This window comes from Cucumis sativus, chromosome 6 (genome assembly GCF_000004075.3).
Source record: "Cucumis sativus cultivar 9930 chromosome 6, Cucumber_9930_V3, whole genome shotgun sequence".
Classification (NCBI taxonomy): Eukaryota; Viridiplantae; Streptophyta; class Magnoliopsida; order Cucurbitales; family Cucurbitaceae; genus Cucumis; species Cucumis sativus.
The window spans coordinates 12,597,715-12,625,464 of record NC_026660.2 but is presented as its reverse complement, the minus strand read 5'-3'; the positions used below and the strand labels follow the sequence as shown (position 1 = coordinate 12,625,464).

Here is a 27,750-nt window from a genome sequence, read left to right as displayed (position 1 = left end):
TATATATATATATATATATATATAATTTACAGAAAATACCCTAACTTTCTATTAGCCCCAAAATTACCGTTAACCTTTATAAATAAATAAATAAAAACCAATTTTTTTATAGGGAAAAAGTATTACTTTCTTTAATTCCACAAATACTCTTAAACAAAAATTATAAAAATTAATAACAATAAATCAAAAATACTTTTTTTTAGATACATAAATCATTTATACCTCATTCTCTACGTTTTCTAAAATTTTTCAAAACTTCCTTAACACTTGAAGGTGTCAATAAGATAAAACGAGATCAATGACAACTTCTCCATCTCCATCCCCAAAAAATTTCTCCATTTCTTTGGTGAGATTGAGGCACGAATTTGAACATTGGATTTTTACAATAATAATTGTTTTATATTATTAAAATACATTTTATAACATTATTAACAATTTTTATTAACAAATGGCTGACTATAAAAATGTTTTAAACTATTTTCTTAGAGTTTTTCAAAGTTCAAACACATATTTTATAAATTTAACTAAAAAGAAAAAATAATTATTTTGAATGAAAAACTTCTCTTTAAATCATTCATTGTTACAATGATTTAGGGTATGTAATATAACAATATTTAAAATAAAACACACACAAATATAACTAAAATTTTATTGGTTAAACTTTAGTACTAATATAGTTTATAGCGATAAATTCAATATAGCCTATCACTAATATATACTGGTAGGTAGATCTAAATTTGAGTATACTTAAGATTTAGTTATTACTGTAGTTTTTCCAATTTTTCTCGATAAAGAACGAAGTTGTAATATTCAATTGGATAGTAGTTACATAAATTTAATGTTTTTTCGTTAATGGGTCGTCTCGTCGTCATCTAATCTAGACCGTTCATGTGGACTTACACGTGATTTGAAGGGCCCATATAACTAATGCATCAGGCCAAGATCCAATGGATCAAGAGTAGAAGCCCACTTATATTCCATTATTTTGAATTTTGAACTATCTCCATTTTTTCATTTTTTTTCATCTTTATTTTAAATTATCTACACGTAGACTTGTTAAAGTGAATAGTAATTGAAATAATCACTTTAGTTTATCACATGAATCAAGAGTTAATTCATCAAAACAAAAGTCAACGAAAGCTACTTAACTCAACCGAACATAAGAGGTTTTATATTCAAATCTCTTACCATCGATTTATTCTATAAAAATACATATCTTTATTATTGAATTCAACTTAACTAACCATACCTTAAACATCCTAGACTAATTTAAATTTTTTACAAAAATAACTTAAATTAATAAAATAAATTGATAGGGTAAATTATGTTTCCAGTGTCACATCATTACATTGAACATAAATTTTAAAAGAAGCAATATATAGGTGTAAAAAAAGAAAGATAAATTGATTTATCTATAAACTTCAAAGGAGAAAGAGAGGGAGAGAGGGAAAACTCATACATTTTAATATTTAAACTGACATTACATCCCTTAAACAATTATTCTGCTCCTTTAATTTTCTTAACAATCTTACCGCCGACTACATTCGACGGAAACAACCAATCCAATTCCACGTCGCGGAAGAAATAATCATGCGACATCAAAATGGACCGCCCACCACCGCCACCGGCCTTCCGTTTTGCCGCCGACGGGAACCTCCTGGGTTTTCTGGGCGGCGGCGGACACTGAAGAACAACCGAAGTAGGTTCCAAAGATCTCGGAGTCTTCATCAAATCATCGCCCCGATCCACTTCCTTTTCCTTGTCACCTAAACAACAAAAACTTGGCAACGGCAACGGCAACCTTAACTCCAAAGTGGATAGTAAAATCTCAAATTTCTCTAATTTTTTGCCATCTTCTGATCTCTTTTCATCCATCATGAAGAAAAGTAAAATAAAAATGGAAGGTGTGTGAGTGTGATTATTTTAGGGAATGTTTGTGTTAGTTATGATATAGTATTTGGATCATAATTGATTGCTTAATTGGAGTTTTTATAGAGAGATAAAAAGGGGGGGGAAGAAGGTTCCTTTTCTCACAAAAATGATTTGAAGGGTCCAAACCATAATACAAACACAACAAATATTAATTAAATTCATTAATCTACCTTTTAAATATAATTAAATTTCTCTAATTTTAAAATATAAAGTATCTATATATCGTTTTTTTTTTTCCTTTTACTTTGAAGCTACTTTTGTAGAACCTTTTTGTTTTTTTAAGGGGTAGGAGCGTTAAAAAGAGGAGGGGAAAAAAGGCACATTTCTATATTGAGAGAGACCAAAAGGTGCTAATTGATTTTAAATTCCAACAAAAGAAACTTTGTGTTTTCCTCTCATCATGGTAGATTAGATTTGTTTATACATATGTCAAGGTTGAGTCAAGTTTATACTATTCGGTTGCTTATTCTCATTTTTATAATCTACATTCATTTTTGTCTATGTTTTTGTTCAATACAAATTATTCTATTGGTTATTCTTATTTTTAGGGGTATTTAACCGTTACTCTTACACTTGTATATCAATTGAGTACTTTATTGTGTGCATTCTTCTCTAATTTTTAAAATTGTGAGATAGTGGAACTACATTTTTTTAATATTGGACGCCAACGAACATCTAGTATAGAGATAATAATTAAGTGTATAACAAGCTTTCTTAAAGAATTTTAAAAATTATATAACGAAATTTGGTATTGGTAGATGCAGACTAGTGATGATATATAAAATCGTTTACATTGTACTAGCATGGTTATATTTGCTAGTGATATTTATATTAACGTTTTCATGTACTTTGAGTTGGCATGTGTAATTGTGGTTTGACATAGGTTGGTAATGAATGAATGTTGTGTTGTTACTATTCTCAAGTTTTGATGATTGTGTAGAGAAAAAGAAAAAGAAAATAGTCAATTGTGTTGTCTTTTAAGTACTTAATTAGATGGTTATAAGCTTCTTGTCATTTTTTTACGTTCAATTTCGACTAAAAAAAAGTTCATGCAGCTAGTCTATAATTAATACCAATTGTAGGGATATTAGAAAAATTTTATAACAAAAATATCAATACATTTTCATTGTTAATGTCAAAATTCTATACAAATAAAGTGAAAAGAATTAGAGTACTATAATAAAAGAAAAATTGCATCAAACGGCTCAAATATTTTTAAAAGAAACAGCTTATGCTACCAATTTTTTTTTCTATATTTTTGCATAGTGTAAATATAGCAAAATTAATGATATCATACGATAATTATAAAGTTATCGCAGAACTATCAGACGGTAATCATAAAACTATCAGATAGACATCATTTTGCAAATTTAGAAAATGTCATGACATAAATTCAATTATCATTTTTTTTTTTTTTTTTGCTATTTTTACAAAAGCTTCGTGATAAAATAGAAGAAAAGAGTGTATTTTTTTTAGAATTGTCCCATTACTAGTAATAACATATATTTTTTGTTTGAGAAATTAATTATTCAAACATACAATATATTCTTAAAATATAGGTGCATGCTCCATATTTTATATCAAATACATTAAAATAAATTTCAATATTCGATAGGAATGTGTTTTAATCATGTTAAAATGACTCCAAAATATACATAGACCTATAATATTTTTTTAGGGTCGACTAGGAGCATAACACTTGTAAAGTTATCATTTTTCAAAATCAATATTTTTCTTTTAAAAATGGCACAATAAAAAAAAATAAGAATTTGGAAAAACTCAAAATATCCGTATGGATAGGGTGTAAGCTATATTGTTAAGCTAAAATAAAATAAATACACTTTAACAAATGTTAGTAATATAATTAAAGCTACATACTAAGCTACATACTCTGTCCAATCAAAATCATAACATTTCATCTTAACTTTTCAAACTTGTTGCGATCTTCATTTTCTATTTTTGTTTTTCGATTCTCCAACTTCCATTCTACGATTCTCCATCTTCCTTCGTCTCCATTTTTTCATTTTTATTTTTCAATTCCATCTTCTTTTAGCGAGCAAATCCTAATCTTTCAACCTTAAAGCAGACAAACTCCAATATAATTAATGTAATGTCCGAGATTAGGAGGGTGACATAAATGAACCGATATCACACCTGAATTAAAGAGATTCTAAAGACATGAAAATAATGTTAAGAAAGATTTAAAAAGAATTGAAAATTAATACCTATACTAACAAGGTGCACCTTCCTTTTTAGTGGTTCTATAATAGAAACTTCAAAGTTAAGTGTGCTTAGCTTGGAGTAATTCTATGTTGGGTGGCTTTCGAATTTCGAATCCTGGACGTGTGGGGCGTTACAAATCTTAATACGATGTGCATGTTGAAATTCTTCAATTTTAAAAATTAATAATTTTGTTATTTTGGAATTCAATTAAAGTTATTTTGATATAAAATATATCGTTGAGATTCTCCGATTTTAAAAAATAATAATTTTGTTATTTTGAAATTAAATTGAGTTATTTTAATATTTAAGTCCAAATTTGTTATTTTAAAATTAATAAAATTGAATAATAAAATTCTTAAAACGTTGAATCAATTAGTTGAGTCTACCGAACAAACAAAAGGAAGGTTGCTATATTTGTTTTTGAAAATAGTTAAAAACTCGGAATGCATAACAAAAGTTAATTATGATATAGAGATGAAATAATTACGAATGTGAGTATTTTTGCAAAAAAAAAAATGTTATTTACTAAAAATTAAAAAGAAAAGTTAGTTTTGAAAATGATCCCTGAAATCTTTATCCTTACTATTCCAATTTATTATTGATAATAATAATATAGTAATTGTCCTAAGAGATAAGGAGATTGTTAGGAGAGGGGCCCAAATTATAATTGGGATATTGCTAATTATAATTGGGATATTGCTTAAATTTCACTGAAAGTTATCACACAAAACAATCTCAATTAATTAAACCAATAACTTACCCAAATTTTTTGAACTTTTTTATTGATTAATTATTCATATATTCCAAAACTAACTTTCAGTTCATTGTATGTCTTTACTTCTTTAGTTTATTTTATAAGATGAGTATTAAATTTTGAAACAAAACTTAGGACCATCCTAATTTTGAGATTTCCATAGACTCCAAATTTAGTATCTCAATTTGATATTTTTTTAGTTTTTGGTTTTTTTAACGACGAGTAAGTAGCTATGAAGTACAATAAAAGTTGTTTCTAAACAAAATCTTAATTTCAAAAGATCATATATTTTTCTATTGAATTTTCACAACAATACAATTTACTTTATATAAATCAAGATTATAGGTCAATTATAATTAACTTAACTAATAATAACAATTTTTTAAAATTTGTATGGATATTTGCATGAAATAAAAAAAATTGATATTTTAAAGGTTTATTAGAACCAAATAAACATAAGAATTTAATTCTTATAAAAGTGGATTTTATAATATGAAATTTGGGCTCCATGGAGTTATGCTTATGGCCCTGTTAAAGTGGATTAGTTGGCTCATCAAATCGCTTTTTCCATTTTACCTAACAACACCTACTATTTATTTTCATTAATAACAAAACCACTATTTATGTTTGTTTATCATTATTAACTTTATTCACTTTATCAATGTCAAAATTCATTTCTTTTTTATAAAATTGTTTTTTATGGTAGGATAGGAGAGATTATTCAAACTCCCAATCTTATACCTAAAACACGTATATGCTAATTAATTAAGTTACGTGGAAGTGTATTTGTGTGTTGTTACTGAATTACTATACTTTATCTCCAAATTACTACTTCAAGTGAAAGCAATAAATATATATCATTTTATGTATTGTATGTTTTATAATACTTGTATATGCTAGTTTTCATACCCTTAAAATTATGTGGTCATTTTAGTTAAGTAATTATCTCTCTCTCTTTTTTTAAAAAAAATTATAATATAATACTGCTGTTTGAAAAGTTGTGTTAGGGTTTAACCAACAAAAATAAAAACAATTATCTTTTTAATTTAAAATATACAAATAACACAATGTTGAATACAATTCTCTCAAACTAATTGATATGATATTTGAGGGATGGAGTGGAGTAACCAGCTACAAAATGGGATGAAACTATACAATAACAAAGAAAGAATACGATCGATAACGAATAACATACGTTTGTAAATAAGTTATGGTGATAGAATAACCACGGAGAACAACCCTTTCAAGCCATTGTTTCTTTCTTCTTCTTTTTAAGAAAACACACAACTTTAAACTTAATATATGGTGCACACATGCACAAATATTTGTTTTTTTTTTAAAATTTAATTTAATAATTCATATGTATCATTTTAATTCACTCATAAGCCAACAATTATAATTTGTAAAGTGATTAATCCATTTATTTTTTTAAAGTATTATTTTGTTATAACAAGTGGATATATGGTATTGAGATATAATATATGCTTTTAAAGAGACATTATTGTTAATTCAATGAGTGAAAATATACCGTTATTACTTGATGTCCATATAATACCATACTTTTTCCAAGTTGCATATGATCATACAATAATTAATTAATGTGTCAAATAACTTGTCCAACAATGGTCTTTTAAGCAATTTTCTCAGAAAAAAGAAAAAGAAAAAGAAAAAAATAATTATCTTGAGATAGATATGTGACACCAAACATATCTTTTAGAAAATGGAAATAATTATGAACAATCATTTCAATAATGAAAAACTTTTCAAAAACAATTAAACACATGATGATATTTTGTGTTGAAAAAACACCCCCAAGAAAAAGGTTAGGAATTAGGAGAATTTTAGTTTAGGGTTTAAATATTATCTTATTATAATGTTTTTTTTAGAGGTAATTAATGTTTGTGAGGGAAATTATCAAAGTTTATATTAAAATTGAAAAAGATGTAAAACTTTTACTAAACTTTGAATTTCATCCATCTATGTCTTTTGGTAAATAGAATTACCATATTTATCTTACAATTTCCCTTACAATAAACTTTCCATTTGAAGACCTATTGAGATAAAAGAATATTTTCATGTAAATTTGTTTATTTTATACATGAATTAGACTTTTTAAAATACAATTACTCATTCACTCCTACTTAAAAAATTTCCATATTGTAATATATGTTTTGACGTGTTATTAATTAAAACAAGTCGAAAACTAGCTAACCTACTTGATTACAGTGTAGTTTGTATCAACGAACATTTATAATTTAATTTATGGAGTTAGAAAGGTTTTTTTTTCCTTGTTGCGTGTTGTGTATATAGTGTGTATATATATGTTAAAAACATTGTTGGTTTGGTTCATGTGTATTTAAGTTTTATTCCATGGTAAAAGTTGGGTTAGGTTGAGAATTTTGTGGACCAAATCAGAAAAGGTTGACTGCATGAATAACTTGAACAAGATAGATTTGGCCGACAATTCTTTATCATTATTATTATTATTATGCCTTTCACAGTTTATCTATTCTTTTTTCGAGAAAGTTTAAAATTATATATACAAATATTTACAATTTTATCTTACCTCATTTTAGATTTTCTATTACTTTTAAACCTTGCCCAGTATTTACAATTTAAATTTTTAAATAAATTATGTTTTTTCAATCATTTATATTTCTTCCAGAAAATTATGTTCAAATTTTTTCTAACTCAATCTCAACGCTTTTTCTTTTTCTGCGCTATTTTTCCTTTTATTTTCTATATAAATAAAAGGGAAACCATTGTCCAAATGGGCTCCTTTTGATAAGTCGGGCCCAAGCGAACCACATAACGAACATTGGGCCCTGGGCTCAGTTTTTGAACGAAACAAGACTGTCCACTCGTCTCGCTTTGCCATGGACGATGAAAGCACCACAAAGCAGCCTCGCCTGCATCCACTACCGGTGTTCATTCAATATTTCAAAACTGAATCAAATTGAAATCGAATCAAACGGATTGCATCTCGTTCATGAATATGTTGAAACCACTTCCTTTTAAAATCCAAATATAGCCATCACTATCAATTTCAATTGGCGTATATGGTAATATTTAAAAAAATTATAAATAAAGCAAAATGTATTAGTGATGTACTTCTATCGTAGATAAACTCTCACATTGTTGATAGTCTATCACTGATAAAGTATTATACGAGTTTATCAATGATAGAAGTTGATAGACTTTGCTATATTTATAATTTTTTTTATAAAATAACTGCCACATATATATTTCAGCCACTCTACTCTCTTGCAAATGAGTAAGACTGCTACAACATGTAACTAGCTACTTCATAATAACAAACAGTGAGATAATTCTTTTTCGTACATCCAATAGTAAAACATATATTGTAGTGACTTCTCCAAATAATTTATTTATTGTATCTCATTCAAGAGTTTGTTTATATAGTTTTAGCTTAAACCTTTATTGAGGATTTATACATCTTAGTCAATGTTTGAGCTTTAGTTAAATAGGAAAGCTTTTTAACTAAAACGTGAGGAGGTTGGGAGCAATAGTGACATTTTTTTTTATGAGAAAATGTCTTTGTGCTATATGACTTGCATATTTTTGTTTGCACTATTAGATTTATTTTAAATATAATAATATATTATTAATGTTGTCTATTATATGTCATTTTATCTTTTTGAATCCATTATTTTATTAAATTTATTAGGTAAAAAGATAATATCATAATTAAACATCATGACGGGTGGTGTCTAGAAATAGAACTTCAGGGTTCGGTCATCTCATAGACTCATTCAAGTAATTCACTATTCTCATCAAAAAAATTAATTATGTTAAGGGAGGCCAAGTTAGATAAACACAATTCTTTAGAAGACCATTCATGGATCAAAGTATGTGATTCTTTATCTAAGTTTAATTTGTATAATCATTTAGTTCAAAAATCTTGACACTTATTATTATATACAATGTTAGAGTTTTATTGTATAATCATGAAATTAAAGTTGTTGTTTCTGTAGTTGTTGACCCTGTTATAACAAATGAACATGTAACTGAGGGGCCACAAGTAGAGTTAAGGAGATCTGTAAAACAAAGAAGATCATCTATTTCTGATGACTATTTGGGTTCATTTGCATGAGTTAAAAATTGACGTAAGTATTAATAATAATCCAGTTTTGTTTTCAGAAGCCATTAAAGAAGATAATTATGCCAAAGAGTTATATGTCATGAAAGAAGAGTTAAAATCTATGAATGATAATGAAGTCAACCACATTGTAGAATTGCCTAAAGGAAGTAAAAGAGTTGGATGTAAATGGATCTTTAAGACCAAACTTAACTCAAATGGCAATATCAAATGATACAAGGCTAGATTTGTTGTCAAAGGTTATACTCAAAAGGATAAAGAAATCTCTATCTCGAAAAAATGACTCATTAAGAATTATTATGGCTTTAGTAGCTTATTATGATTTAGAGATTCATCAAATAGATGTGAAAACTACCTTTCTAAAAATGAAAATTGAGAAGAAGTGTCATGGATCAACTAGAAAGTTTTATAGTTGAAGGAAATGAACATATGGTGTGTAAATTAAAAAGGTCAATATATGAACTTAAACAAGCTTTCAGACAATGGTATCTTAAGTGCAATTGATACCATCACATCTTTTGGTTTAAAAAAAAAACATCGTTGATCGATGTATATACCTAAGGATCAGTGGAAGTAACTTTAAATATAATCCTTATTCTATAGGCTTACTTACAAGAGATCCGATCATCTTGAGGTGATTGGATATTCAAATTCAAATTTTGTCGGACGTATGGATACACAAAAAATCCACTTTTGACTATGTGTTCTTATTAGCTGAATGAGCAATTTCTTGAAAATGTGTGAAGCAGTGTATTGTTGCTGCATCCACTATGGAAGTTGAATTCGTAGCATGCTTTGAGGCTATAATTCATATTTTATGGTTGCAAAACTTGGAACTGTCGACAGTATTGTCAAGCCGTTAAAAATTTATCGTGATAATTTTGTAGTAGTTTTCTTCTCAACAGACAACAAATATTATAATTGGTGCTAAACTTATAAAATTAAAATACTTTGTTGTTAAAGAAGAAGTTCAGAAACAAAAAATGTCAATCAAACACATTAACACTAAACTTATGATTGCAGATCTACTAACTAAAAGATTGCCACTAAAGACATTTAATGATCATGCTAAACGCATGGACATTAGTATATATCATTATTGAAATCAAGATTACGTTATTTGATACTTTGAGCTCATTTATATTGTTTATGGTTCTATCTCATTTTTATATTCTTATGATTAAGTATATACATAAATGAATTATGTTAAACATGATACCATCTTTGATAAAGACACTTATTGTTGAACCATTATTGATTATCTTTATTATGAATCATTATTGATTCTTTATCTAAGTTTAGTTTGTAAAATCATCTAGTTTAAAGATATTGACACTTATTGTTTAGCTGACCAACAAATTGAACTCAATAAATATTCGAGACATTTTCTACTATGGATTTTATTGTTGTTATTATTATTATGATAGGTTGTTAAGTTTAAATATAAAGAAAGGGAAAAGATTGTATTACTTTGTTTTGGAGAGGGTTGATTATGTGCATGCGATTGATTGGGCCAATGTTAAAATGATATATAAATAAGAAAAAGGATGATTCTCGAATATTCTTCCATTCCTTTGTATATTATATTATATCATGAACCTGAATCACGTTATTGGTCAAGTTTTATTTTCTTGCTTTCCAAATTAGAATATCAAAATTATTATCATTTTTAATATTTAAAATTTCAACATGATAATTATTTAATTATGTTTGAGTTGTAGAAATAACAGACATATAATATTATGAGACGATGTGGAATCGTCAATGTCTTAAAATTTGATTAATTTTAAAATAAAACAAAAAAGTAAAAGGTTGCTACCTATTTTTTTTAGATTGGACACCAAAATAAATAAATAACTTTTAAAAAAATTATAAAAAAAATGATACGCGAAAACTAGAGTTGAATCAAAAATATTTTTTAATAATTTCTTTTTAGAATAATGTCTTATTTAATAAATAACAACTAACTCAAATAATTTGAAAAGATTTAGCGTTCCAAGTGTTTAAATAAGAGAATATTATGGAAAAATGTTTTTAAAGAATTAGAAGGTGAATTGAAGTGAGGAAAAGGTAAGTATTATATTTTGGAAATTGGAGTTACAATGTAAATAGTTTGGTATTTTGAATATGGATTTGAGGTTAATTATGAATCACAACCAATGAGGAGAGAGTGATTATTATTATTAATTTAAGTTATTAGTTGTTCACTTAAACCAATAATTTAATAGCAAAGAAATGTATTTATTTATTTAAAATTTGATGGGAAAGAGTAATATTATATAATATAGATTTTGATTCCATGGATCTAGGATGTACTAATTAAGCTGTCACATGTGTATATAATATATTTATCTAAACTTCATAAATGGATGGCCATTTCCCATATTCATTCTAACTTAAATTATAATAATAATAAGAAGAAGGGTTAAAATCTTTCTCACGTTTCACCTTTCAACTAGAAGAGTTTGTTTTGGTACTTTAGTTCATGTCGTTAGAATTCTGATGATGTAATAAAATCAAAAGAATGACATTGAGTGGAATAAAAAATTAATAGAAGTGACATATTGGTGTTTAACATCCATAACGAGGTAAAATAAACTAGATAAATAAAGTAAGTATAACACTTGCTTAAAGTAAACTCTACAAAATTTTAAACAAATATTCCCATAATGAATCATAAAACCCCCAAAAAGAAGAAGAAATAATCGGAAGGAACAAGAAAAAAAAAAACTCCTAAATGAATCACAAAATATCCTAATTAAACTTGAGGCGCTGCAAAATTTATATGTGAATGGATTACATCAAACGTATAAACTGAAAAAGTGAACTAGAATGATAATGCGCCAAAATGGTGATGATCAAAATCTAGAAGACACAGTAATATTCAATTGAGTTGAGGAAAAAAAATGAAGATATAACTTCACTACTTGTTTTCCCACTTTGTTGCTTGCAAATCAAATGGGGTTGTTATAACTACATCGGTAAGTGCTCTTACCTATTATAGTTCTAGTTGAAATTTATAACAAGTCTAAAGGTTAAATTGGAACTTAGATTTTCGAGATTAATCTCAATTTGAAATTGTTGGATAAGAAGCATATAATATAAATTTGGTTGAGAATGGATTTGAAAAGAATGAAGGTTGAGTAGAAAGTGATTGAGACAACATTTGTTTCATTTGAAAGAGAGAGTAAAATTCAAGGAAATGATGTACGGATAACGAATTTAGACGAGAGTGTAAAGGACACTCGAGGACAAAATAAGCATACTTAGGAAAATTCAAGTAAAAAAGTTCACATACAATGTTATAGATCGTCTTGATAAAGATTATCTACTACTCTAATAATCACGTTCTCTGCTATCGTGTTTACTATTTTCATATTCTTAACGTCGGTATTTTGAAAAACAGTAAAATTTAAATTATTAAGGTCATTTTGATAATTAATGCTTAAAAAAAAGTTCGTAGAAAGGAGAGAAGAAAGAAGAAAAGAGAAACTATAAAGAACTTGGGGAAGGGAGGAAGAAGGAAAAAAAAGTAATGTTAAAAAATTCATCAATAGCTGGAGATTCAACTGCTGGATTTTCGTGAAATCTGGACAGCTTTATGAGGACAAACAATGGCTTCGTTTTATCTGGTTGGATCGTTGTTTTGAGTTTCGGTTTCTCCGCAATCGTCGATGAACTACAAAGGGTTTGAAAATTCGGAAACCAGAACACGTTGTGGTATTTTGAAGATTCCGAGCATTAGAAAAGTAATCTGAAGCTGAAATTTTGATGTTAGTACAAAAACATGTTGATTAACAACTTTCGTGAAGGATGTTTATGCTAAATCAAGCTGGAATTGTCAAAGACATAGAAAACCGAGACTACACGAAAAATTAGATGAAACGGAGCATGAGTATTTTGGAGCTTATTTCGAGCTGTTCAAGAGTTCTCAATGCTTAAAATTCAGAGGTTAGTTAGTTAAGGAGTTTTCTATGAGTTTTATGCAAAATATTTTAAGTATTTGGTCTAAATTTGATGAAATTAGAGTTGATTTACAAAACGTGTATGTTGTTCGCGTTCAAGATGTATATGGTGTAAAGACTGAAGATTTTCTCTCAAACAGTGGAGTAATTGAAACATTTTCTTCAAAAAAGTTGTAGAGCATCGAGCAAGAAAAAAATTTGGTGACTTTCTGGAAGAATCCCGAAACTGGAAAGGTTGTCAAATGGAGATTAGTAAGGTGTGCAGATTTTCTTAAAAACAGAGCAATCAAGAATTTAATCAAAATTCCGAGTCATCTGAGGCAATTCGTGAGCGCTAACTTATTGGGTAATTTAGTTTGGCTGTAGTTAAAGATTTTTGTGAAATAAATTAAGTGATTTTTCAGTTTGATTGATCAGAATAGAAATTGGAAAATTCTGCAACTCTTCGTCAGAAAAACAGAGCACCATGAAAATATTGATTGGTTTTGGACGTTGTAGAGTGTTTCAAGGCTCCAAAATTTGAGGTAAGGAAGTTTAACATATAGGTAAGAAGTTTGTATAAGTTATTTCGAGTGTGTATGACTGAAAGGAGAGAAATTGGTCGTTGAAGTGTCGCTCGAAGATTGACGGAAATTTCAAGAAAATGGAAAATGTTTGGCTAGAGGTTGAAGATGATGTCTGTCATCTTTGTTCGTCATTGAAGGGTTAAAACTATTGACTTTTGGTTTGATTATCAATTAAAGATTGAATTTGCAAAATTAAAGACTAATTCTGGATTGTTGAGCTTAATTATTGACTGGATTGGTATAAATAAGATACTTTGGGATTGAAATTGAATTAATTTTGGGAGATCAAAGTAAATTAAGATAATTAGAATGACTTAATTATAGAATAACCCTAAATTGGATGAAATTGAGGTTGTTGGGAATTGAATTAACTAAGAAAAATGGTTATGCTTGAAGTAGTTTGGAATCCAAAAAGGTAAGACTCTAATTTTGGGTAAAAATTTAGAGTTAGTTTGGAAATTGATTATAGTTGAAGGTTTTTTGGACCAATTGGAGACCAATAGAAGAATTATCAAACTAAATTGAGAAGAATTGAATTTTAAAAGGACTAGAATCAAAGGAGAAGTGGGATAAACTATTAGTGACCTTTAATTAATTTAGAGCACTCTTGAATACTTTTATGCATATATTTCCTATTGAACATGCTTCTATGAATTTGAATGATTTGATTGAAATGATTATATATTGATCGTGAAATATGTTTTCTATGAATATATTTTTGTGAATTTGAAGGGTTGGATTGAAATGAATATGTTTTGAATACGAGTTCTTATGACGATGTTCCTTGATTGTTTACAAAACTTGGATTTTAATGGTATTATGATAAATAACTCATGGGTTGGGAAAAGGAAGAGACAGTCTCAATAACAAACTTCTTTGTTATGAACATCTAATCTCATCAAAATGACTCACACACACATTAAGCAACTTTAACCTACTTCTGCTCTGTTTTCTTGAATTGAGACGATGAAGGAAGAAGATAAAGAAGGATCTGCAATGGCTGTGGAAGTTAATAATCGATCAAGGCAGGCTGGTTCCCTTTTAACACAAAAACAAAGATGAATAGAAAAAAGTCAAATTCAAATAGTTGGGTCGATTTCAAGTCAGCACAAAAGTCAAGGCTTGTTTGGAATAAAGCAGCAGAAAAGGAATTATTCCCCATCAAAACTCAAGAGAGAGAGAAGAAGAAGAAAAATTTCAGTCTTACGCGCCTCAGAGAAAGAATGCTCCTCTTGCCTTTTCATTTGGCTCTGTTTTCGACTCTGAGTTCTGTTTCTAGTTAATGGAGCTTTTGAATCTTCTTCATTCTCCTCATTTCTCTTCTCTTGACGCCCTTCATGGGTTTTATTCCTCTTCCACTCTGCCTACTCCGATGTTGAAACCTCGTTTGTGTGGTGTCGTCGAAGAAGCTTCTGGCGGCGACAGTGGTGATTTTGTTTATGTGGCTGTTGGCAAATCAGTTGAGAAGTCTACGAGTTTGCTTAGGTGGACTTTTCGTTGTTTTGGTGATAAAGAAATTCGACTCCTCCATGTTCATCAGCTCTCTTCTGTTATACCCACGCTACGTAAGTTTCTTCTTGATTTGATTGTATGTTAGTGGTGGTATAATTGCCTTTTCTTATAAACTTGCAAATCCCAGATAAAAATTGTTGGCCAATTGTTTGTTTCTTTGTGGTTTAGATCCTAACTTTGTGTTTGAGATTTGAAATTGTCTGTTCCTCTCTCTAGGATTGCCATTGAATAACCTTTGTGCGTTCTTCTCAACGCAGTGGGGAAACTACCTGCAAGCCAGGCGAATACGGATGTGGTGGCTGCATATAGGAAGAAGGAGTGGGGACAAACATCTCAACTTCTTGAAAATTACTTGGGATACTGCCATAGAGCCAAGGTTTGATTTATGTGCTTTGCTTTTATTTTATGTGGAATTGTGAAGCTTGTGTTATTTAATCTCCTTAGAACTCAAGGAAAAAGTTATACAATCTATAGAACAAAGCTTGTGAGGCTTTTGCATGTCATAATCTTTATATGCGTGCATATGGATTATTGGAAGATTTCATATCAGTGTTTTCTTCCTACAATGAAATTTCTTTCAAATATCTGTAACAATGATTGGGTTCAATCTCATGGTAACCATCTATTTGGAATACAAAATTCTTTTCAGTTTTCTAATGATCAAATACTATGGGGTCAAGTGGATGTTCAGTAAGACTAGTTATTTTGTTGTCCAGGGAGATTAGGTGCACCTAAGCTGACTTGGATACTTGTGTTAAAAAAGAAAAAGAAGTAAAGAAACCTTATGAATTCCCACTGTCATCCATCACGTACATAGTGTTTGAGTAAAACAGATGTCCTAATTGTATGCCCCAAAGGTGATACCTTACCACAACAATTTCGATTGTGAGAACTCCCATTTTTATGAAATCATCTTTCCTTATGCCTTGACGTGTAAGACTTAAGAGCATTACTTGTTGATTGACAGATAATATTGAGATGTAAGAAAATAGGATTCTTTTTGTGCATAACCTGAAATACCGTCCTACGTATCTCCTGCTGACACAACAAAACAACTAAAAAGATGATTGAACAAATAAAATTGGCATCATGGAACAAATTTACTTTCATTCTCATTTATTGTTTCAGTTAGCTAATGTGGAGATTACTTTTGCAGGTCAAAGCTGGTATCGTTATGATGGAAGCTGAACAAGTTCAGATAGGGATTGTAGATTTGGTTAACAAACACAAAGTTAGGAAGCTTGTCATGGGGACTATGGCAGATAGGTAAGTTATTGATTGATCACTTTGCATGTGAACTTCAATAAGATGCTAGTTAGTTATGACCAATAAGGTAATTAAGTTATCCTGTACATTACTTGTCATTCTAATGCTTTGGATTACCATACACATTTGAACCGGGTGTTGTATCCATGTGGATATAGACTTACAAAAACAAAACAATATAACTTTGTTGTTGCAAGAGAATCAGATGGATCTCTTAGATCTGGATGTTGTCACCCGATTCTTCCATTTTTTCCCCACAATTCATATAATATTATATCTGCTCTTCATTCAATGTTTAATGCAGTTGTGTGAGAATGAAAGTAAAGAAGAGCTCTAGTAAAGCAGATTATGCTGCTAGAAATATCCCTTTGCCATGTGAGATATGGTTTGTCGACAAAGGGAACCATATTTGGACCAGAGAAGCTGTTGAAGGATCATGTTCTGCTTCACCATCGTTGCTGCGCGAGCTGGCTATCACAAAAGAAAATTGTTCACAGTCATCTCTGGTTGATAACAGTCACTCATTCAACCAACAATATTCTCATTCTAGCTCTGCCAATGGTATAATTGAAGGCTTCAATTGCATTGATAAGGAACCCTTTCATGTAGAAGGTGTTATGTCGAGTTCTTTGGATATACATTTCACATACCCTTTGCGGATTTCTTCTAGTTCAGCTAGTACGAGCTCTGATTCAGGATATTCATCAGTTGAAGGGAGGGAACCAACAAGCTCTGATTCAAAGGTTGAGGAAAGGGGTTTAAATGGTGAACTTAAAGATGCCATTCTAGAAACAGAGGCATCAAGGAACGAAGCAATTGCGATGCATTTAATATGTAGAAAGATGGAACAAGAAGCTGCAGAATCTATAAAAAAGGTAAGCATAATTATCATTCGTTGTGTGTGAACTTATTTTTTGGATGCTATGTCAAAAGATTCTAGTGGACTAAGTTCAAAATTTTATTGTCGACGAATTATGAACAATCGACTTCACTGGGCCTTAATTTTCTTTTTGTCAACTAAAACCAGTCCACCTTTTCATCTTATTTGTCGTGGTTGCATTGAAAATTTGAAATAGAGTGAATCCTGACAGAAAAAAAAAAAATTGAGTTCTAGATGATTGGAGTTTTATCTATTTAATTATAGAGAAAAAGAATGGGAATGTCACCATCCTTGTTTATTGTCCGTGGTGATTTCAGTGTAAGACAGGGATTTTAAGTTTCTCAATAAGTTTCCATTTTGGGTTTCCAGCAATTTAGACTGTTTATACCCTTGATAGTTTTCAACTCAATGGCCTGATTGGCACGAAATTTTTAATGAAATGTGTCTCTTTGATATTAATAAGGCATGCAATCTTTAGCTGCACACTAAGTAATAGTTTTGTGCACAAATTTTTGCTTTTATAAACTGGTGAATATGTTGTTTCTCCAATAAAAAATAATTTTTGGCTTACTTTTAGTTCAAGGTCTTCAAATGTGTCAATGAACATGAAATTGATCTTAGGAGAGAGACTGAGGAATTGTTGAGGACTATTATAGAGAAGAAACAAACTCTCTCAGAAGAAAGAACTGAAATACACGAGGAGCTAGAGAGCACCATGAAAACTCTTGCTCTTCTTGACAGTCAGGCACAGGAAGTAAATCAGAAGCATGAAGAGGCCACTGCAGAACTAAGAAATATACAAGCATCAATTGCAGCTCTCAAGAAGGAAAAGCAGACAATGCAAAGCCAAAAGATGAATGCTCTGAATTGGCTATCCCAATGGAAAAGTCAGGAGGCTTCATTGGAAAATTATAATGCTTCAATCAGAGTTATGGAGCACCAAACTCAGCTGATTGAATTTACATTCTTGGAATTACAGATGGCCACATGTGACTTCTCTGAAAGCTTCAAGATTTCTCACGGAGGTTATGGTTGTCTTTATAAGGGTGAAATGTTGGGTAAGACAGTTGCTATAAGGAAGTTGCATCCACATTATATCCTGGGTCCAGCAGAGTTTCGTGAAGAGGTCAGTCTTCTGAACCTAAACCTTATATTAAACAGTCCAATTTTCTTTCTGTTGTTGAGCATATTAGTTATTTCATTGTTATTAATAAGGAATCTTTGAGCAACGTGAAATATAACTGATCTAACTTGATCTCCACAAGATTATCATAACGAGTAATGTCATATTTCCTGAACTGGATAAATTGTAAGTGGATATGTTGATGTATGTCTTTCAGCATCTTCATGAATAAAGTCTCGATGGTTATATTTTCATATAAAAAGATTGTGGTAAACTGTTGGTGTTTACTAAAGCATATATTTGTATTCTTACTAAAAATTGATTGAAGTTCTATTAACGAAACTGGAATTTGGAAGTGTTTGACTTACCTTTCCCTTAAGATTTTTAATTTCTACCCCATATTTAAAATGCATTCTCAACGCAAAAAAGTTTGTTATTTAGTATTGCTTAGGCTTGATCATAATGCATTGCTTGTGTTTGATACTGATGATTGAAAGTAGCCTTTTTCTACTGGCTTACAGGTTGAAGTATTGGGTAAACTACAACACCCTCATTTAGTGACATTGCTTGGCGTATGCACAGAAGCATGGTCCCTAATATATGAGTACTTACCCCATGGGAACCTCCAAAGTCACCTTTTTCAAAAAGGCAACACTCCTCCATTGACGTGGAAGACTCGAGCACGAATAATAGCTGAAATTGGAAGTGCCCTTTGTTTCTTGCACTCTTCAAAGCCTGAAAAGATTGTCCATGGAGATCTAAAGCCCGAAAACATCCTTTTAGATTCTGAATTCATCTCCAAAATATGTGATTTTGGTATTTATAGGCTAGTATCTGAAGAAACACTATACTGCCCAAGTTTTAGGCGGAGCACTGAACCAAAGGGTGCCTTTTCACATACAGATCCAGAATGCCAACGAGATGGAGTTCTGACACCCAAATCTGACATTTACTCCTTTGGACTGATCATTTTGCAGTTGCTCAGTGGAAAACCAATAGTTGGACTAGTAATTGAGTTGCGCAAGGCCATTTCATTTGGTCGGCTCGAGTCGGTTTTAGACTTATCGGCTGGGGAGTGGCCTATAGACGTTGCAAGGAGGTTAGTAGATATTGGTCTACAATGTTGTGAACTGAAGGGCAGTGATAGACCTGAGCTCACACCTACTATCGTGAGAGAATTAAAACAACTCCAAAACTTTGAGGAGAGGCCTGTCCCATCTTATTTCTTGTGCCCCATCCTCCAGGTGAGTGGTTTATTTTTTTTTTAATTTTTTCAAATGCTTATGACTGGTGATTGGAAGAAAGTTATTTAATGAGATGGTGCTTCTGAGACTTGACTTCTTTAAGCTTGTGATGGATAGTACTCAATATGACTTGAGAATGCTGAAGTGATTGAGTTAGCAAAAAATGAAAATGTGGGATGTGGTGGACATAATGTGGCATCTACCATTTTCATAGTTCTGGCTGTTATAATATGTTTGCAATGCAAAGTAGCCAACGTTTTCAAATCGAAATTTCTTGTGTTGTGGTACAATACAACGACAATTTCCATTTTCAAATAGTTTTGAAATTGTGCTAGATTTTAGATGGTGGTTATCTCGGGTCAGTGAGGAGAATTCTCACCCCCAAGCATTTGATTCTCTTATGAACAAAAAGACCATGTTTGTTCTAGCCTAACATATTCACTGAATTTGTTTCAGGAGATCATGCAAGATCCACAAGTGGCAGCAGATGGCTTCACTTATGAAGGAGAAGCGATACGTGAATGGTTTAACAATGGTCGAGAAACTTCTCCGATGACAAATTTGAAACTCAGCCACTTGCATCTCACTCCAAATCATGCTGTGCGTCTTGCCATTCAAGATTGGCTTTGCAGAGTTTGAAATGTCCTCTTATTTAACAAGTCTAAATGTGATTTATTCAGAAAGAGACTGAATCAACTGTTTTAGCTAGCAACAACTTTCATAATTTAGATTAATGTGATTTTATGTTCAGATTTTACGCAAGTGCATAGATATGAACATACCATCTATACAAGTAGGCATTAATGTGGAACCACTTGAGCTATTTAAAAGTCAACTGGTTTCAGTTCTTTAGATCTTCCTATAAATTTCAAATTTAAATATCAACCTTACACTCAAAAAACACTATACTTCCCAACCATATTCTTAAAATTGAACAAAACATAAATAAGAAAGCATAGGGTGTACTGATTCTTCTTTATTTCAAAATTTAATGTCCTAAGGGAGGGTCTGCCTCTTCACTTCACACTTCACCTTCCCAACTGATTTTTTTCTTTTCTGCATTTACTGTTGAAATTCCAAAGTGGATAGCAGTTGGGAGAAAAGAATCATAACTAATCCAAATTTCCTATCTCAATCCCTACCTTATATTCTTCTTTTGCCACGTGTCTGAAATAGGACCCACTATTTGGCTTCGTCTATGTTTTAATTGGTCAGACTTTACTCTTTTTTTTTTTGGTCAACTTTCTCTTATTTATTACTCCAACTATATGAAAACATGAAATGTCTAACCATTAAATAAGTCAGTTGAGCTAATTTACTCTCTTCTTCTTTTTAATTAAATTCCATTCCCAAAATTCAAATTTGCAACTACTATGGTTGAAATTCAAATGAATTTTGGGATTACATTTTTATATATCCAACCAATATTCTTTTATATCAGATTAATAAAAGAAGGTATATTCATATGATACATACAAAAATAAATACAATCACCATAGGGATCCCGTAACGTATGCAGTTTATTATATGTTTATTTATCGTCTAATTTATTTTTACCTTCGGAAAAATACATACAGAGACATAAAAGAGAAACAACAGTGTTTAGAAAGAAATATCAATTATTCAGAAATTACATATTTTTCCTTCTTTGATAGTTTTTCTTTTTTTTTCCTTTTTTTTTTATTAAAAAGAACAAGCTTTTACACTTTACATCTCCTTGCCACCTCCTTGTAAACTGCAGAATTAAGTTCTTGAGGTAATTCCAAGAACTTTATCCACTATATCTTACAATGGTGATAAGGGAAAAAGAGAACAAAAATGAACATAAAGAAAAAAGCCTGACCTTTTACTGAGTTCTTCTCTCTATCATCTACTTGCTTCTTTCCACTATTTTTATACACAAGATCTCCATATCCTTCCTTCTAATGAAATTACAATGATCGATACATCATCGTGATACTTCCTCCGATCACCCTGTGGTATTTCGAGTAACTCATGGAAATCCATACCTGTATATCATTGTCATAACCGAGTTAATAGGGATTCTAAATATATCAGTTTTCTTTATTTCAGAATGGTGTGAAAAGAGAAGGATTTTTGGGTGGGGGTGTTTCGTACCAGCTCTTTTTGCAGCCCGAAACAGCAGTAATTCAACCAGATGTTGAGCCGGGTCTCCTTCGGGTTGCAATGCGATGAAAAGTTCGACTTCGGAAACAGCTTCTTCGTTTGTGAAGTACTGGTAGAGTCCATCTGATGATAGTATCAAAAACCTGTCTTTTGGTCCCAATCTATGGTGGTAGAGAGATGGTAAACAATTGATGTATGGCGATCTCCCAACGTAGTCGATTCTGAACATTTCCAACAATGCATTGTTCCATTTAGGCTGCAGGTAAGAGCAAAAATGATCTATGTTAACGACTGTACTCTCAAGAACTGAAATCACAAATCCAATCTTGGATTGGAAAATGCATAAATAGTATAATATCGTAACGATGGAATTCTCAGTCAGTATAGCAAACAGCCAGTTCATTTAACAAACACAAACCAAAATGATGGTGGAAACTCTAATGAGTATAATCAAATTTGAAAGATGAAAGGTTGAGAAAAGAACGGTTGCCAGCCGATTGATTATGTATTCGACATTGCACTGGAGAGAGAATTGTTGAGTATAGTATGAAAGCATCAATGCAGCTAGTTGCTTCAAAAGAACAATCCATACAAAAGCAATGCATAGTATTTTATAGAGATTACCAACCTGTTTGAGGAACCCAGCCCCGAATGCTCGAGTAACCTTCAACGACCCTTTGACACGATCGTTCATCACGGCACCAGCATCATCAGGGTGTTCATTTTTTATTCTCTGAACTTCCTGAATTACCATTCACAACAAGAATTAAATCAAGCAACAACAATATATCATGTCATAAAACAAAACAATTTTTAAAGAACACTCAAATCACCTCATCAACACTGGTACTATGATCCATGGAAAGCTGAAAAGCAGTAAGGTTAGCGGAAGTGAATGCTCCATCACCATCTAATGCTTCAATATCATGAACTGGTTCTTCATTAATCCTCTCCAAGTCTTGTCGAATCTTCCCAAGCCAATAATCAGGCTCCGCCTTCTGCGCTAAAACTGCTCGGCTGTCACCAACATTCATAACATAAACATCATCTCCCTTCATAAGCATTACAAGCACACAAGAACCCATCAAAGCCAGTTCAGGATTTTCATCAAGCATCTTGTCTGCAATATCCAAATAAGCTTCCTCTGTTTTCTTCAATGCTTGGGACAGAGCTTTGAGAACATCCGAATGATTAATCAACCTAGAACCATTGGATCCTGATCGATTTAACTGCTCCTTTAACCTCCGGTCGAGTTCTAATCTTTCCCGGTCCCATTCGCATTTCCACCGCCGTTGATTATCCTCCCATTTCTCAGCAGCTCCTCTAAACTTTCCTCTTAAATTCTTACCTTTCCTTTTCCTAGAATTCAATCCAGAATTCCCATCTCCACTAACACAGGGATGATTTTCTTGTTCTACACACTGAGAACAAGCATCACTCACTCGATTCCTCCCCAAATCTCTTGTTTCTGACAATGGATTCTCGGACTGAACAGGGGAAGTAGCCGGAGCGGCGACAATAGCAGAATCGAGCTTTTCATCCCATAACAAACCTTTGAGTTCTTTATGAACAGAGGAATATAAATTGGACAAAAGATAATCGGGAGCATCAGGACCGTTAAATCCATCATAAATCCCAACGAAAACCCACCCATGTTCTTCAGAAACAACAACATGAACACGATCTTCCCCTGCTTTTCCCTGAGCCCACTGCAGATTTTGGCTCTCCATTGAATCATCATCATCCAAACTACCTTCGCTACTGAAATTCAAACTACTAACAGTCAGATTCTCGTTATGCTTCTCGGGTAAGACGATCCAATCGGGTTCTTTAACCGGTTTAATCGGAGCCACAATGGAATTTTGTCCTCGATGAAGCGATTTTGAAATTGCGGTTCTCAGAATTCGAATTAACCGGCTTTTTCTTGATCTAGATCTGGAATTAAACCCAGCACCATGAGAAAAACTCCTCTGAAATTCATTGGATGTAGAATTATTATCAAGAGGACCCGAAAAAATCCCCCGATCCAGTGGACCCGACATAAACCCTCGTTCAATTGGACCCGATAAAAACCCTCTTTCCAAAGGCCCAGAGCAGGGGATTCCACTGAAATTCCCCGAAATCGGACCGGAATTAATCATGTTTCTAGGGATCGGTTGTAAAGGGATTGAAGCAAAAGAAGTGGAACTCTCAAAAGCCGCCGCTCGATCAATGCTATTGTAGGAATAGAGATCAATAAGAGCAGTAGAAAGAGGTGTTGATGTATTTGCACTTACAGAGGCGCCAGAAATTGATCGGAAAGTGGTGGTTTCTTCAGAATGAACTTTTGATAACGAAAGTCTCAAGGGATCCGGGCGGACATAGCAAAAGGAGTGGCCCAGACCTTCATCAAGTGGATTTGTTAAGAGAACGGAAATATCCGGGCGCCGTCTACCGTCGTTGATTCCGGTGAAGCAAACGCCGAGCTTCCCAATCCCGTTACCCATCGGGATATTTATTAAAAGAACAAAAAAATCGGAAGTTGAAGAAGAAAATAGAAAGAAAAAAAAAAGGGGGGGGAATTATCAGTATGGGAATGGATATTTCATGGTGTGTAGAGAGAGAGAGAAAGAATGAAAGGAAGAGATGGAGAAGAGAGGGAAGAGGAGTGGAAGATGATGAAGAAGAAGAAGAAGACGAGGCGGAAAGAGAAAGAGAGACAAAGGCGTTGACTTTTAAGTATCGATTGTTTGAAATAAGAAAAACGCCGTCTTGGTTTCAAATCTGGAAAATAAATAAATAAATAAAAACAATACATTAAAATTAAAAATGACAATTTTCTTTTTCCTTTTCTTTTTCTTTTTTCTTTTTTCTTTTTTTCTTTTAAAGAATAAAAGAAAATCAGTATATTATTTCCTTATTTTCCGTAGGATGGGGCGTTGACTAACCTTGGAAGTTTTACTCCGACTCAATATTACACGTCTTCCTTTCCTTTCCTTTCCTTTCCTTTACTTTAGTTTATGGTTAATAAATAATTTCCCCCAACTTACTCTTTTGCCCCTCTATTTCCGTTTCAACAAATCATTCATCAAAAATATCCTCACACATCGCATACATCTTTCTTCCTTCCATCTTATTATTCAATTCAAATTATAACCACAAATACGTAACAAATCTTAAATTCAATCTTTCAAACATACTTTTATCTAAAATTATATAATAATTACGATTTTAAATAATATATATCTTTCAAAATTAATTAATTTTAAATAACCATAAACAGAGACGTTCTGTAAAACCAAACACTCCTTTGAAAGAAAAGAAAAGAAAAAGTCTATGAATATATTTTCACTGTTTATGAAAAATGCTAATTTATTTAGATAACAATTAGTAATTTCAAGATTTATTAGAAGCAGGCGTAGAAAAGTAAAAAGAAATGGAACAATTTACAAAATAAGAATATTTTAAAACATAATTTTCGAAGGATGGGGAGAGGTATTATTATGGTCACGCGCGGGTGAAGTGGGCCCGCTTTCCAAAATGGACGTACGTAGTTTAATCAGCGGAAAACGTTTTCCACGCGCATAAATGGGCGAGTTAGATGAGCTGGAAATTAATTAGATAAGAAAAACATAAATAATCAAAAGTCAAAACGGCAAAATAAATTAAAAACAAATGTTTGCATGGGAAACCGCGTCATGATCACCGTTGGATCATACGCAATACTTTGATGAAAATAATGGTTGACTGACACCTGGCAACTTCCCATAGCCTTCTTGACGTTTCTCCACTGATCTTTTCCTCCACGCAGCTAAATTTGACTTTTTTTTTATTATTAAAAGAAATATTAATTATTTTCTCAATACTTCAACAAATTGGTATTAAATTGCTTCTATAAAGTTCAATTTTCTTTTTATTAAATAGAAAAAAGGGTTATTTTATTTATTTTAGAGTGCGTTGGGTTGGTTATTTATTGAATTTGGTATGGTGGAGTGGTTGCTGGTCAGTAATTGCGTTGCATTTACTACATTTTGAGAGTATTAGGTAGCCTTGACTTTCCATTTCTTTCTCTCTCTTTTTTTTCCCCTTTTATTATTATTATCTCTTTGTTATAGATTAAAAATTACTTTTAATTCTTATATAATGATGTATCTCATCTAATTTTGTTTTTACAATTTAGTCTATAAAATTTAATATATATAACAATTATGATAATTATAAACATAATTTTATAGACATCAAATATATACTATTTGTACTTTAAATTGATGTAATCTTCTTCTACATATAACATCAAACAAAATTAAGAATCAACGAGTCAAATGTGCATTACATGAGTTCAAAACCAATTTCTGTGCATGTTTTCTTTTTTTTTTTTTCCTTTTTTTAGGTTGGCCCCATTTGTACTATAACATGCTAAATCATCTCAATCATTAGTGTGTAGCTAGTTTGTTAAATTAACATTTAAGTAATAATATGAATAAAAATAACTTGTTAGTTCGAGAAATACAAAGGATGAAGAAGCTATTATCATTCTAAAACTGATGCTTCAATATCGGATTGTATATACTTGTTATAATAAAAAATGAAACCTTTAAAAATTAAGAATTGATTTTGGTTGTTATTTTTCCGTTTATGAAATTTATTATTGTTTTCTCTCCATTATTAGCTTCTACCTAATAATTGTAAAGGCAATAACAATTTTTTAAAACAACTTTTTTTCTTCTTCTAATTTTCAAATTTTGAATTGACTTCGTTGATATATAAAGTGGATAATAAGCACAGAAACACACACTTTTTAAAACTGGACCAATAAAAAAGTTGTTTTTTTTCTTCAAAATTTTATTACTTTAAGATTAAAAAGAATTGTATCACTTTTCCATCTATGTTCAACTTCACATTTTTCTTGGTTGAACAATTCCATAAACAGAAAAATAAATTTCAACCTGGTGTGAAATGACTTCATTAAAAAAAAGTCTAATGCTTTTAACTTTTAACATTTTCATTTTACATTCAATTCAAACCTTCAAACCTTCAAACCTTCAAACCTATTTATCAATTTATTATTTTTTTCAATAAAAAATCTTCATTTCCAATGCAAAGTCAAATTGTTAATTTACCAGCAGAAAAAGAAAATTCCTCTTCTTACAAAATTTTCCCTTGATAAAAATTCAGTCAATGTATTGGACCCATTTTTTTCTCTCTCTAATATTATAAAAAAAAAAATCAAACATTTTAAAGAAAAAAAATTGTCAATTCAAATTGCATAAAATCAGTATTGTGGAGGTCAATTAGAGAGTTAAATCAATTAATATAAAATGACCCATAAGCTAAAGGATCCTATACTCTCTCCACTTCCACCTCATATCGCTTACATTTATACTTCTACACGTGTACCAACGTGAACTTCCCACGTGGAAAACGAAACCATTATGTATAGTATCGTGAGACAAAGCCAAATGGCTTTTAGGTACACCGTGACACCAAACGCCACCAAAATTACAACACAAATAAATAACAATAAAGGAAAATATCCTTTTTAACCCCTCAATTTTAGCTTTCAGTTTCATCCATATAATATATATATTTCAAATTTTCATATTTTGAAACTTGATCAAGTTTAGGGGGAGAGAAATTAGAATAAAAGGGTTGAATTAGTCAAATTTTGAGAATTAAAAGAAATTCTTAATGTCCAGTTTGCATATAAATAATATCCCGTGATGGAAAAAAAATAAAATAAGAGAATAAAAAAAATCAAAGTCACAATGATTTCAAATACTGCAAGTGGGGAAAGCTTACGAAACCACCATCTCCACAAACTTCCCCCTTTATTTATTTATTAAAACCAATTATATATTTTATTAACCTATATTACTCAATTCTAACTTTTTAATTTTTTTTCATTTTTATATAATATCAACTAGACTCTACGCCCACTAATTAGACTATACTATTTGTTCAAGTTAAATTAATTTAGCTAATTGAATTGTAATTAACATCAACTTAATTCTTTTTTAGATATTAAATAGTTTTCAACAATTTTGTGTTCTAATTTTTGG

General features: G+C 30.9%; 2 protein-coding genes across 10 annotated transcripts; one reads left to right on the top strand and one right to left on the bottom strand.

The window, feature by feature from the left end:
* Window positions 1-12,501: 12,501 nt before the first annotated feature.
* LOC101203084 (U-box domain-containing protein 33) lies at window positions 12,502-20,437 on the top strand. Of its 9 annotated transcripts, none has more exons than XM_011658857.2 (8): window positions 12,502-12,980; window positions 14,533-15,125; window positions 15,330-15,448; window positions 16,229-16,338; window positions 16,643-17,213; window positions 17,796-18,344; window positions 18,863-19,585; window positions 20,042-20,437. In XM_011658857.2, exons 2-8 carry the CDS (start codon window positions 14,843-14,845, stop codon window positions 20,222-20,224), a joined length of 2,538 nt encoding a protein of 845 aa, XP_011657159.1. In that variant the 5' UTR covers window positions 12,502-12,980; window positions 14,533-14,842; the 3' UTR covers window positions 20,225-20,437. The 9 variants fall into 9 exon arrangements, with proteins under 9 accessions (XP_011657159.1, XP_031742764.1, XP_031742762.1 ...); XM_031886904.1 differs by having other exon boundaries at window positions 14,524-15,125; XM_031886902.1 differs by having other exon boundaries at window positions 13,166-15,125.
* Window positions 20,438-21,083: 646 nt separating this feature from the next.
* LOC101222644 (probable protein phosphatase 2C 4) lies at window positions 21,084-24,420 on the bottom strand. The gene is made up of 4 exons (XM_004143065.3): window positions 22,546-24,420; window positions 22,341-22,454; window positions 21,704-21,968; window positions 21,084-21,594 (listed from the first exon to the last, which is right to left on the bottom strand). The coding sequence occupies exons 1-4, from the start codon at window positions 24,196-24,198 to the stop codon at window positions 21,479-21,481; spliced, it is 2,148 nt and encodes a 715-aa protein (XP_004143113.1). The 5' UTR covers window positions 24,199-24,420; the 3' UTR covers window positions 21,084-21,478.
* Window positions 24,421-27,750: the final 3,330 nt, after the last annotated feature.

Excerpts from the sequence above, each read along its gene's own strand:
- LOC101222644 (XM_004143065.3), bottom strand. The coding sequence starts at position 24,198 with ATGGGTAACGGGATTGGGAAGCTCGGCGTTTGCTTCACCGGAATCAAC. Across the intron at positions 22,455-22,545 it reads ATAGTACCAGTGTTGATGAG|GAAGTTCAGAGAATAAAAAA; the intron begins GTGATTTGAGTG and ends ATGGTAATTCAG. Across the intron at positions 21,969-22,340 it reads GGGCTGGGTTCCTCAAACAG|CCTAAATGGAACAATGCATT; the intron begins GTTGGTAATCTC and ends TCTTACCTGCAG.
- LOC101203084 (XM_011658857.2), top strand. The coding sequence starts at position 14,843 with ATGGAGCTTTTGAATCTTCTTCATTCTCCTCATTTCTCTTCTCTTGAC. Across the intron at positions 15,126-15,329 it reads TTCTGTTATACCCACGCTAC|TGGGGAAACTACCTGCAAGC; the intron begins GTAAGTTTCTTC and ends TTCTCAACGCAG. Across the intron at positions 17,214-17,795 it reads CTGCAGAATCTATAAAAAAG|TTCAAGGTCTTCAAATGTGT; the intron begins GTAAGCATAATT and ends GCTTACTTTTAG.